The sequence below is a fragment of the Buteo buteo genome, chromosome Z, assembly GCF_964188355.1.
Source record: "Buteo buteo chromosome Z, bButBut1.hap1.1, whole genome shotgun sequence".
NCBI lineage: Eukaryota > Metazoa > Chordata > Aves > Accipitriformes > Accipitridae > Buteo > Buteo buteo.
This window is the reverse complement of record NC_134204.1, coordinates 71,051,939-71,064,699: the sequence shown is the minus strand read 5'-3', so window position 1 is coordinate 71,064,699 and position 12,761 is coordinate 71,051,939. Positions and strand designations below refer to the sequence as shown.

The 12,761-nt window shown below is 39.6% G+C and overlaps 1 protein-coding gene across 3 annotated transcripts in view; it reads right to left on the bottom strand.

Annotated features, from left to right (window-relative positions):
- The window catches only part of DGKQ (diacylglycerol kinase theta), a 101,701-nt gene that overhangs the window by 57,249 nt on the left and 31,691 nt on the right, over positions 1 to 12,761 (bottom strand). For all 3 annotated transcript variants that reach the window (XR_012648844.1, XM_075019621.1, XM_075019622.1), the window contains exons 3-5: positions 6,188 to 6,287; positions 1,390 to 1,475; positions 531 to 656 (exon numbers count right to left, since the gene is read on the bottom strand). Coding sequence is in view for 2 of the 3 variants with exons in the window: in XM_075019621.1 (XP_074875722.1) it covers positions 531 to 656; positions 1,390 to 1,475; positions 6,188 to 6,287 (312 nt within the window). In the remaining variant the exon portion in view is untranslated. The remainder of the gene's footprint in view (positions 1 to 530; positions 657 to 1,389; positions 1,476 to 6,187; positions 6,288 to 12,761) is intronic.

Genomic DNA, 12,761 nt, shown 5'->3' with positions numbered 1-12,761 from the left:
CATATCAGTATGTGAAAAGCTGTGGCTTTTGTGAGGATTATTGAAAGGTACTGTCACGTTAACAGAAAAACATAGAAACCAATACTGACAGCTTTAAAAAAACCCAACCACACTGGTTAAGAACTATTCTACATTGAAAGAGGAATAAGCATATTAGAATGGTAAGTCTTTGACCTTGCAGAACTCACATTTGAAAAAAATTCCAATTTCACACAGGAAAACTAACTGCAGGCTTCTAAGCAGAAATCTATAATGATTTGCCTGTTAAATTTTAATTCCATTGGATTTACATAAAGATTAACTGTGATGTTGTGAATCCCTCATTTTAATGACTAATGGGGGGTTTAAAAAATCAGATTTCCCATCTAACTAATATATTTGTATAAATAAGTGTATACATGAAGTGTATTTATAAAGTATATAAAAAGTATATTTATGAAGTGTACAAATAAAGTATATTTATGTAAAGTGTTTAAGTATGTGCAAATATATATACGGTACCCACAAATATATGCAACAGCACAACATACCAGGATGCCACACCATTCACATCTCATGCCAGACAGGACCTCAGAAGAGCTACAGGTTTTTTTGCAAACTTCGCAACGAGCACTTGAAGAAAGGTTTCCCTCCCTCCAGTGGTGGTGATAAGTATCCTGAGGGAACACATCAGGACTTAGTGTTACATGAAACAGATACAAAAGCATCTTCAGCCTAACTTTAAAATCAGCAATTCAAACAGCTCTGAGGAAACAGCAAGACAGACTAGGACACTAAGTATTTCCTTACCATAAATATGAACCTAAACAATCCTACATTTCACTGAAGGAAGTTTATCAAACTATGAAAAAATTTATCACAAAGTGCATTTTCTTCACACTCCACCAAAACCAATATTCTCTAAAAAAAAAAAAATAATCCTGAAAGGTCAGTATTATGCACGTATTTTACAGTGAGAAGCTGGGCTGTCTTTCTTCAGACAGACTGCAGGAAGCCTGAGGAACATGATAATGTTTGCCATGGATGTAATGCAGCCAACAGCTCAACATATAGGAAAAAAAAGAGTTCCATGCCAGCTTCTGCAATGCAAATTTTTAGATAAGATGCCTGATTATTTATTTTTTTTTAATTAGGACATTGTATACATTGCACAGACTTTTCAGCACGGCTTCAATAAACATCATGAATATGACAGAATTTAAGTTCCTCTTGCTATCTGCGATACTTTCTGAAGCCACACATCTCCTTTGCCTGCCAATAAGCAACAAAAGTGCTTTGGAAATTGGCCGCATGTGAAAGAAAAGACCAAGACTCCTCCCCCTCCTCTAGCCCATGTTTTCACACCGAAAATGAGGGACCACTTTCTCCTGCAGAGGCATCCACACTTACGTGGTCCTGGTGCCCATCCTGGTGACACTGCCGGCAGTCACTGCAAGCAAACAGGACACAGTCTGTGTGCACATGTAGCTCACAAACTAAAAACATGAAAACAAGAAAACTTTTTTAAGCTGGAAACCCCAGGGTTTTCGCAGCTCTTCCCTCTGTCGCTTTTTCTCTCCATCCCTCCAATACTCCTCCACTACTTTTTTGCACCATACTTGCTTTCCTTCATGTTCTTTTCTGCTCAGTAAAGATAGGCAATAAAAGAAGTTTATCAGCATTGTCCTGTGTGTTGCTCCACTTCCTTCGTGTTAAACTGATACAGCAAGTTTAAGAAAAGGCTGAGCTAATTTTGCTCATATGCACTTGCCTTATTTCCTCCAACATAGCAAGTTAAATTTGTACCAACTTTTTGGCTTATTACACAGCTTTTACTCACAGTTTCACAGGAACCACTGCCTACTCCAATATAATTGGGCCTGAAGTCTAGTTTGATTTAATCATATCCAAAAAAGGCTGAATGTTAGAAGCATTAACAGAAAAAAAGTTCTCCTTCTGCATCCAAATACCACCAAGTCTGGAGTGTAAAGTAATTGTCTTCATGAAGCTATACTCCAATTCATTCCCTTCACAAACCCTTTTCCAAACCCTACTGCAAAGCAAGCGGGCACCTCACAAGTGGGCTGAAAACAGCAGGAGCTTTTCTGCTGGACAGCCCCCCTCTCCATCCCTGGAGCTGTCAGAAGCACAAGGAAACAAGAGACAAGGTGTGTTCCAGACCCCAGCCCCAGCAAAGGAGGGGGCACTGCTGCCGAAACAGCAGCTAGGCAGTAGCCCTCCCCTCCTGCTGGCAGCCAGCAGCCTTGTCTTGCTCAGAGTCCCACAGGAGACGCGGCAGAGGCCGGATTAGCGACTGGCCCATATGGCATGGCACAGCACAGCACAGCACGCCTGCACGAGCACCGACTCGCTCGTGTTTGCAAAGGGACACGACGTTCGCTGACATCAGGACGTGAAAAATGACTGGAGGATATCGTTCTCAGGCAGACTGCAACAGCCGGAAAGTGTGTTTTACTCAGGAAATAAATCTTTTTTATTGCCAGATGACACTCAATGGATTTAATTTTAAACCTGACCAGAACCAATTGGTATGCTAATCTCGAAGAATATTTGCCCAAGCCATGGCTGCATACAGTAAATCACCATTTCATTGTTGGGAAAAGGAAAATAATCGTTTTTTCAGCACACTCTTTTAAGTAAGCTTAACATTGTCTTCCAAAATACCTGTTAGATACTCTAGCTCAAAAAGTTTTAGTGAAGCCTAAAAGTTTTAGGCAAGCTTGTTTTGGATAAAGTACTTCATTATTTAAAAGCTGACTTGAAGTATCAGATGTGAAAGAAAAGAGAATCTACCAAAAAAAACCCCCAAAAAACCCAGCTAAAATGCTATGCTGCAAAGGATCAGTCATTAAAAAAAAAACAAACCAACTAAAATCTCAATATCTAGCTTCATTACTGGAAGAGTTAGGTAAGTTCTCTACAGACCTCATAGACAGAGATGGATAAAAGAGACCCTCCTCTAGCTGCTTTTTAAAGACTTGGGTATACAAGCACTATGGGAAGGCATCCAATTTTTCATTGAGTAAATGAAAGTAAGAGGCAAGCGTCAAATTCTTCAAATATTTTTCTTCTGTTCTGCTCAAACAAGTTATTGCTCCAAGCACATCACAAAAATCTGAAGACTGTAACCTGAAGGTTGAAAGATGGCAACCACACATTAGCCGCATTATCTGAAAGTCTCTTGAAAACAGTATTAAATTACATAGAGAATAATACCTTATTTTGAAATCACTCTCTGGACTCCAGAAAAGGTGATCAACACTAACACTGTATTATTCCAATCCTGCAGAAGACCTTGATATCCTACCACACCAAAGCAAAGCCTCTTTTAACAGGGCTTACTAAGTCAGTCACAAACTTTCACGTACAACTCCCCACACTATGTGTGTTCACCGAGACTTCAAGAACTTTTATACAAGGTGTGACACGGTCTCTCCTCTGCTCACATTTCTCCATATTCATAGATATAACAGGAATATTTTACAGTTTTGCCAATTCAGCTACCAGGAAAGCTAGATGCTTTGAGTCACACCCTCACTAATGGTTAAAATTTACTGTAGACCAAATTACAGCTTTGGAAAATTAACAAAAACATTGGGGTTTTTATCGTTAATTCTGGTAACACAGGCACACACCGCCCTTTGCTATACTTTGTAAGAACACAGAGGGGTTTTTTCCCTTGGTTTAATTCACATCTGCTGCTTCCAACACCAACCCCAATTCAGAATTAACAAGAAAACGTGTGTATGTGAAGGGCAGGAGTGTCACAGGAGTTAAACCCTTAAGATAGATATCCCACTTATAGGAAAGATGAAGTTTTTATTATGTAAAGATCAAGTCAAATCAGAGGGCCTACAAAAAGAATTTTCATCTTTATCAGCCTTTCTGTAATCTACGCAATTCTTTATCTGAGAAGAGAATGACAGTTTTCTGTTCAAGCTAGTCATGAAAGTGCTGTGAATTCCTTTATGGTTACCAAAAAACCAAGTTGGTTTATTTCAGATACATAAGCTTGGCAGAATAACCTTTAAAATGTTAACTGCCTCCCTCCCCAGTAACTTACTGCTCCCAGTTGATGCTTAGTAAGAAACTTTTGTAAACGATCCAATACTAAAAAAAAAAAATATTTGGGTTCCTCCCTTTCCTTTTTTTTTCTTTCCAGCCCTTCTTGGAAAGAAAAGGGAGCCCAACTCTCACCATCATAAGTCCAGGTTCAACTGTTACCAGTGAATTCTACAGCAAAAATAGCTATCCAAAGCAATTAGTAAGTGTCAGCAGAATCTGGAGTCCAAATATTGTAATTTTTGCCAATGAAGTGTATGGACTTATCTCACCAGGCATTAATATACATGCATGCTCATTTCTGAGAGCCTACATGTACCTACAGCATTTAGTACTTGTCGGAAAATGTTCTATTTCCTTTCAAGAAAATTTATTTTATTTTAAGACATGAAGCATCCTAAACAAGTTATTTAAATTATTTTAAAAGAACATCTAACAATGTCAATCATTTGCTTAGAAAAGGTAACTTCATCTTAACTCTCTTTCCTATCTTAGTTATGGCAAAGATTCCAGGAAAAGTTCTTTAAATTTCAATATCAGAAGAGAACATCATAACCAACAGTAGACTTGTACTATTAAGCTAAGTCATTAGAAGTAAGCAAAAAAAGGAAGAAAGTTCAACATCTCCATCTGGATTTAAAAGCTCTACAACTTCAAACAGCTGACTTCTAAAACAAATTCTGAAAGTATTTTTGAAGAGTAAAAGAAGAAGCTCGTGCATTTTATGAACATAACTGCCCTTTTTAAGCTACATTTTGGAAAAGTATGAGAGAAAGAAGTCATAGACTTACTGGTGTTCAGAAAACGGGATAGCAAATAAGTCACAGCACACAAATGAAGAAAACTGTTTAATCCATGTGATGAACACAATTCAGAACCTTCACTGAACCAGAAAAAAAAAAGTCCGGGCATTTTTAATACTTAAATACAACATGCAATTTCACGTGTTTGTTGTTTAAGAACACTTACATGGAAACGTCTGAAAAAATAAATATAATAAATATTCCTTTGCAATGGGTACAACACTAATACAGTATAATTAAGAGAGTAGGAATATGAAAGCAAAATTTAAAAAGCTTTAACTAAAATAGATCACTGAACTAAAGCTATTTTCAAGACTTAAGAGGACACAGCTAGCAAAAATTTTCGTTTCAAATTCTCTTATCAAAGAGGAATGTTTCCCCTATACATACACACAGGTGATCATACTGAATAAAACATATTTAGCATAACAGCAATTCTGAAGGCATCTCAAATCCCTACAGAATTGATTCTTCTCTCAGTAGACTCTATCTTTTTTTTTTAAACAGTTCACAGGTAATATTCCTTCAAAATACTAAATTCAATTCAACCTCACAACATCAACTGAACAATGGCTAGACATTCAAGACAGGGGAGACAAAGGAGAATTAAGGAGCTGCCCCATGTCAAAATCAGTTAAGTACTCATGCCAACATGTATTTCAAATAAAAATTCTGGTGTTTGGGTGAATTCTTTAATTACTGTTTTTTTCAGAGAATCCATGTCAGGACACTCAGAGCAGTACTATTTTGACAAATAATATTTTCAAATATCTTTCCATTGAAGGCACGTCATCCCCATTACAAGCAACAGATATCTGATTCCAGTAACACAGAAAAGTTTTATTCCATTCTTTTGTAGAAAGGGGGAGGTTTTAGAAACATGAATACCTGATGATTCCCTGTATCAAAAGGTTCCATTGGAAACAGAAATAAATTACCTCAACAGGACAAGTCTTTCTTTTGCCATAATAGCTTCTCATTCTTTGCACATCTTGGGCATGGATTCATTGCACACCAACACCACAGACTTGCTCAAAGTAAATTGAAGGAAAGATGAAAGGGCATACGTGTCTGACAAAGTTTGTGGTTTATTGAAGGTTATTGATTTATTATTCCTTAATTTGAAGTACACATTTCCATGACCAATCAGTGGATGATAAACAACCGAAAAATCTCTCAAACACAGTAAGTGCATATGTGTGTGTGTGTGTGTGTGTGTGTGTGTGTGTGTGTACACATACACCCAAGGTATGCAAGGCAGGCAAAGTATACAGTACTGGATAACACACAGATGGCTATACAAGCAGAGTTTTTTAAGTTACCTTCACATCGAAAGGCAGGTGACTCTAGTGACTTTCTGCACACAGTGCAAAACTTCCTTTTGTAATGTCCTGAAGGTCCAAAGCAGTGTGCAACTGGAACCTGGCAATGAAGAACACATTAAGACATCATCAGCCACAACTTTCAAAGTGCCAGTTACAATTCACAGAAACTGCTTTATCATGCCAGACAGGACAGTATATAAAAACATAAACTTAACTAAGCCTGAGAACAAATATACAGGCAAATCAACCTTTTTAATAAAACTTCATATTTAAAAATAAATTTTAGATACTTACTTTAAATAATTATTTTTTTAAAAATATTTTTTAAAATTCTTGGGTTTTAATATGTAATATATATATTTTAAAGTGCTGGTTAGCTTCTTGGTGATCCACAGCGCCACGAATCCAAGAGTTTCCTTTGGGTTCAGTGCCATGCGACTTACCTGGAATCACAGTTCCTCTCCTAAGTATTCTTAATAGAATCAAAGACGATTAAAGAGTAATAGTTGCACATGTACACAAAATACCCTAAAGACACACTCAAGACATTTTTTAAAAGCTCAGTCCAGTACTCTCCACATGCCTTTCAGCTCTTCCCTGAATATAGCCCAGCCAGCTGGCTCATCAGGACAAAGGCATTGGTCTCTCCCTGCCCCCCCAAAGCCTCAAAGCCAGGAAGGTAGAGATCCAGCTCTTGAAGTACACCCATGCTGAGGTTCCTGTTGACTGTAGGTGGAAGACAATACATTTCAGCTCTTGCCAAGAGCTGTACCAACAGTTTTAGCAAATGTATTTCTAGTATACTATTCACTTATCTTAAAAAGGGAGTTTTTTTCTTGTTTAGTGAATAAAAATGAAGACTCAAATTGATGGTACCAAAAGAACAGAAGAAAAGGTGAAAAATGAAGAATAAGAAACATACTTGAGCTTTATACTTGCTCTAGAGGCCACTCTTCCTACAAGTCGCACACCTTTGTTAAACTGACATTCACATTAGAAGGAAGAAGCATAATTGCATCTTTAAAATTCTAGAATCCAAATGACTTCCATAAAAGTTTGCTGTGACTTAGGTATTTAGTATTATGCATCTCGCACGCCATTCCTGATATGACAAACATATCAGATTTCTCTTCTGGTTCTTGCATCACACACACACAAAAATATTTCTAGTAAAGGCTGACAAATGATTATTTAGGTATGAAATGAAATTAATCATTCCCAGTAAAAAGTTGGAAATAATGACTTAAGATTCATGTAGTCACAGATAGCTTCTTTTCCCCCCAGATGTACTAGTAAACAATCTTCCAAAGTTATTGAGCAGGATTTGAATTTTTCTCCTTGTATATTAGGGTTTTCCTGGGAACCACTACCAGCAAATTCACACATACTGGGAACACAGAATTTGATGACACACAGAAAGTTGCTTCCAGTTATAAAGGTCTAATTGCCACCAGTGTTTCTGCCTCTGAAAGCATGGGGACAGTTACACTAAACAATCCCGTACTTCAAGCATGTGCAATAAAATAAGTGAGATAAAGTTTTGCCAGATGTAACACAAGGAGAAAGGAACATTGCTGGAATTTTAATCCAGAAAAATCACTAACCCCCAAACTGCAAAGCATGTGGTTCCTTCAGTCCTCCTCAGAATCAATCTCCAGGAGGTAAAGGAGGATGAAGAGAGGTGTGAAATATGCCTGTGTTATCAGACATGAACAAGACCATGCACAGGAGCTGACCAGTCAAGCAGAGTCACCAGCTCACTGCCCCAGCAGACCATGTTGTCTGGAGGAATCCTTGGTCCCTGACTGACCAGGAAACTGCCTGTCCAGATCCCAGCCTCCCTACCACGCTGCACTGCCAGCTGGCCTTCCAAAAGGATTTCATATCAGTCTCTCCAACATGATATATTACAAAACATCCTTGCCTCCAAAAGCTTCAAATTTTTACTTCACATATGAATTCAGGATTTAAAAATACAGACAAACCATGCTTGGGGGTCCATCTCCTACTCCCATCAACCTGAACAGAAATTTCATTCTCTGCAGCCCTCCAGCTCTGACTGACACAAAGTTCATGGTTGGCTTGCATTATTATTTATTTTTCTTAAATCAGAATACTCCAGTCATATAATACATGTTTATAAAAAGAATATATACCCTTAGGGTGAAAAAAAAATCCTGGAGAGCCTGGAAAACTTTAATCAAACCATCTCAGCTTAAGTTCAAGGCTCATAATCCCCACCCACTTTCCTTGCACTTTCATGCTACTTCTTCAGGGGAAAGGAAAAACCAAACCTCCCTGTACAGTAATATACAATGTAGAATGGCTCAGCTATGCTGGAGGTAAAGTGCCAGAGCTGTTTTCTCACTCTAGCTCCTCCAAAAATAAAAGTCCAATCCCAGCTTGGTGGGAGAAGGCCACTTGTCCAAAATTCATCCTACACAATGAGTTCAGGTGCAGAAAGAGATAATGAGAATGGCTATGTGAGCACAATCCCAGCCAGACACAATTGTGAGGGGTACTGAAAAGTCCTGGTGGGATTTTGTCATGAAAGCTTTTCTGCACATCTCAACCTGTCTTCAGGTTTCAAGTGTCACCTTGAAGTCATCTGCCTGCCCTACTCTCACCACAGACCCAGGCACAGCGGAGCTGGCCAACCCCAAGGCAGCAGTATTCCTTTTGAGATCAGATGCAGAGGGGACCTTCTTAGCTCTGGAGTGGTGAATAGCCTGCTTTGGACACCCAGCATGAACTTCCCTGTTTGAAACACAGAGGACTTTTCTTTCCCCTAGCCATGAGTCTGGCTATTTTATCTTACACCTGGCATAGAAATGCAGGCTTTTCATTATTGTCACAGAAAGGTACTGCTAAAGAAAAAGGACGTTCTGTAGATCAAAGTAGAGTTTTGTGAAAAACAGTGTTTATTTTGGGAAAGGACTTTGACAGGAGTCAAACTTATTCAGGGTCTGACTGTACTTATCTAGAAGACTCAAGGGAAGGAGACCAAGTCTAAATTCTGCAGTTGTTCAGATGCTGGTGACAATCCTCTGAAGTCTCAAGTCACTGCCAAAAAGAAGAGAACAACTTTCTGATTGAAATGTTGGGTGGAGAAAAAGAAAAAGGAGAGGGGAGGATGACAACAAATCTGTTCCTTCAACTTCTTCCTTTCTGAAACAAGCCAAAGAAACTTTATTATGAGTGATCTTTTAGAAGTGACAGGTATACGACCACTGCAGAGCCTGGTGGGAAATGGGATGGGCGTAAGACGGAAAGATAAAAAAGAGCAAGTACAACATAATGAACTCACCAATCACATCATGCAGCTTCCTACATTTCTTTTGTTGCTGAACAAGTTCCAAGCACGCAATACATTAAAAAAAAAATCAAAACTCAGACTGGGAAGGCCAGTGAGGCAGCATGTCAGAATATGCAATGTTACATATTATTCTTTAAATTATATCCACCTGTAGAAGTACAGCAAGGTACAGACATATAAGGTGGCCTACAGAGAGAAAGTTAATAATTTATGAGAGTTTAAAACCACTTTTCCAATACTACTACTTAAATTACTTTATGCAAACCACTAAAATCAATTTCCGCAGAAAAAAACAGAAAATTTCTGCTGGTAATACCATTAAATGACATCTAAGTGCCCTTATAGTATTGATCAGAAGCCCATCGACAGAAAGTATAGTGGTAACACTCCAGCATAAGCTGCAGAATGACTTTGCACTCATGGACAAGATACTCCTAGCTCCTATTTTGTTTCCTGCCATCTGTTAAGAAATCCAAAGCATTACAGAATGTAACATATTCCTGTAAAAGTTGAACTCGGCCTGTAATAAAATTTGATTCTATAGAAACCAAAAAATTCGATTCTAACCCCTTCAGTGCAATCTGTGCAAGTGCACAGCAGTTCTCCATCATACAGAAAGAACAGCAACAAACTGCTCTTAACATCCAAACTTTGGAAGAAAAAGAAAGGATAGAATAGTTTTCTTTTGGTAGTGCCTTTTAAAATTGTTCCTTACCCTGAAATGCCACAGGTTATCATCGAGCATGTGGCCAACACCAGATCATTAATTTAAGTGCTCTTCCACTGAGGTGGAATCATTACATACAGAGCAGCCCAGCAACCAACAAACCCTCTGGTTCGCGGATAGAGTCAGGTCAGGTCAAGCCTTACTGGTCTGCGACCTTCAGGATACCTCAGTGGGAAAAAACACAGCTCCAGAAAGGCCTATTCTTCACCCAGCTGCAGCTGCTTTTCTACCAACTCAAGCAGAAGAAAGTTTTTAGCCTGAATCCTGAGCCAAAGACTTCCAGGCTCAAAGGGGAATGAGAGAATTACAGATATACCAAATGCCAGAGTGACAGCTGCTGTCTTCGGCAGTCTTAAAAAAGAACAACCTACTAAAAACTTTTCCTAGACCGGTGTCTAAATACTATTTTTCCACACCCATCTCCTTCCTCATCGCATCAGAAAGACTCACACTTGGCAGGACTAAAACACACTAGAGAGACTGAGAAAGCAGGGCTGCAGGACCTACAGTAGTGCGGGGCTAATCAGCTTCCAAGTAGGAAAGGGTAACAGAAACAAGGATACAAACACTCCAGGTTGCAGGTGGAGATCTGCTCCACCGTGGACCTCCCTGGGCTGCAGGGGGACAGCCTGCCTCACCAGGGTCTTCACCACGGGCTGCAGGGGAATCTCTGCTCCAGCACGTGGAGCACCTCCTCCCCCTCCTTCTGCACTGACCTGGGGGTCTGCAGGGCTGTTTCTCACATATTCTTGATCCTCTCCTTGGCTGCAGTTTCTGTTCCGTGCAATTTTTTTTCACCTTCTGAAATCTGTTCTCCCAGAGGCACTAACACCGTCACTGATGGGCTCAGCCTTGGCCAGCGGCGGGTCCAACTTGGAGCCGGCTGGCATTGGCTCTGTTGGACATGGGGGAAGCTTCCAGCAGCTTCTCACAGAAGCCACCCCTATAGCCCCCCCCCCCCCCCCCCAAAACCTTGCCACACAAACTCCATACATCAGTGCAAAAGTATTTCCTTATATAACGCTCCTAAGGTTCACTCTGACACCAAAAACCTTTGCTCTAGAGAGGTAGATATGGTGATCATATCTGAGTAGACCCTGTAATTATTCTGTCCAGGTTAATCAAGTATCTAAACCACACCCTCTCTGAGAGAAGCTAAGAACTTTGTGAGTCAACTTTTCCCAGTATTGACATCTTTTCAATTACTTACTTATTACTCAGTAATCATGAAGAGCCTCTTTATTTGCTTGAAACCTCTGCTTTAACAGCATGAGGTTTCTACAACTTAAACACACTGCATGCACTTGAATGCACTCTATTTCTACATTTCCTTTTAGGGACAATGCCTGTCAATTACTTGTCAGTTGTGTCCAAATTGACATTCTTCCTCTGAGCACTTGATGTATCCATTCACCTTAAAAAGCAACTTTAAGTACACATTCCATGTGGAAGTTCTGAAATCAGATAAGAAACAAAAATGAAATGGTGTCTCAACATATCATAGGACAAGAGAGATGAGAAAATCAAATACTTAGTTATCAAAATTTTAATTGGGGCTAATGAAGGGGAATAATGCACACATCCATATGCAACCTCACTATATCCAGGATTTTTTTTTCTCCATCCTACAGATCTCTGTGACAGGACATTAGGCCTTCTCTATAAGCGCTCAAAGACCCTTTGTGATGGGAACTATACAGTGAATTCCATACCACTTTAAATCAGAAATAAATGATACTTCTGCTAGAAAATGAGACTTGTGTAAGAGCTTTCCACCACAATTAAGAATTGCTTGGACTAGCATTTTTTGTACCGGAAAGAGCAAACGATATGCAAAAGGCAGTCATTCCTTGCTTTTATTTCTACAGAGGAAATCAATGTCCATCTCTTTTTATTGAGATAAAGATTAAGAATTAAAAGAAACACACAGAGTGACATCCCATACCACTTCTGAACCTCAAGAATCACTGATAAAGCTACGGGGCTCATCTGAGAGTTCACAGGCTGCCAGGCAGCTTGCATCAAGTTTCAACAGAGCATAATAAGAGCTCTTGAGTTTATGAACTAGGGGGTGCTAACCCTGAGGTTAAAGGAACTATCATTTTGGGGAGGAAAAGGAGGAAACCGTGGTGCAGTGCTAAGATTACCAGCAAGCAGTTTTACACCTCATTTGCCTTCTAAATGATGCCATGTGGCTGCTAAACTCCAAGCAACTGCCTTGCTTAAACAGCACAGGTATAGGTCAAGTCTTCAAGAACTACAGACGGACCTTCTTGGTGAAGGTGGTCAGGGGTATCCAGCAAGCACCCAGGTAAAACCACAGAATCAGAGAATGGTTTGGGTTGGAAGGGACCTATAAAGGTCATCTAGTCCAACCCTCCCCCACAACAACCAGGGACATCTTCAACTAGATCAGGTTGCTCAGAGACCCGTCCAACTTGACCTTGAATATTTCCAGGGATGGGGCATCTGCCACCTCCCTGGGCAACCTCTTCCAGTGTTTCACCACCCTCATCATAAAAAATTTC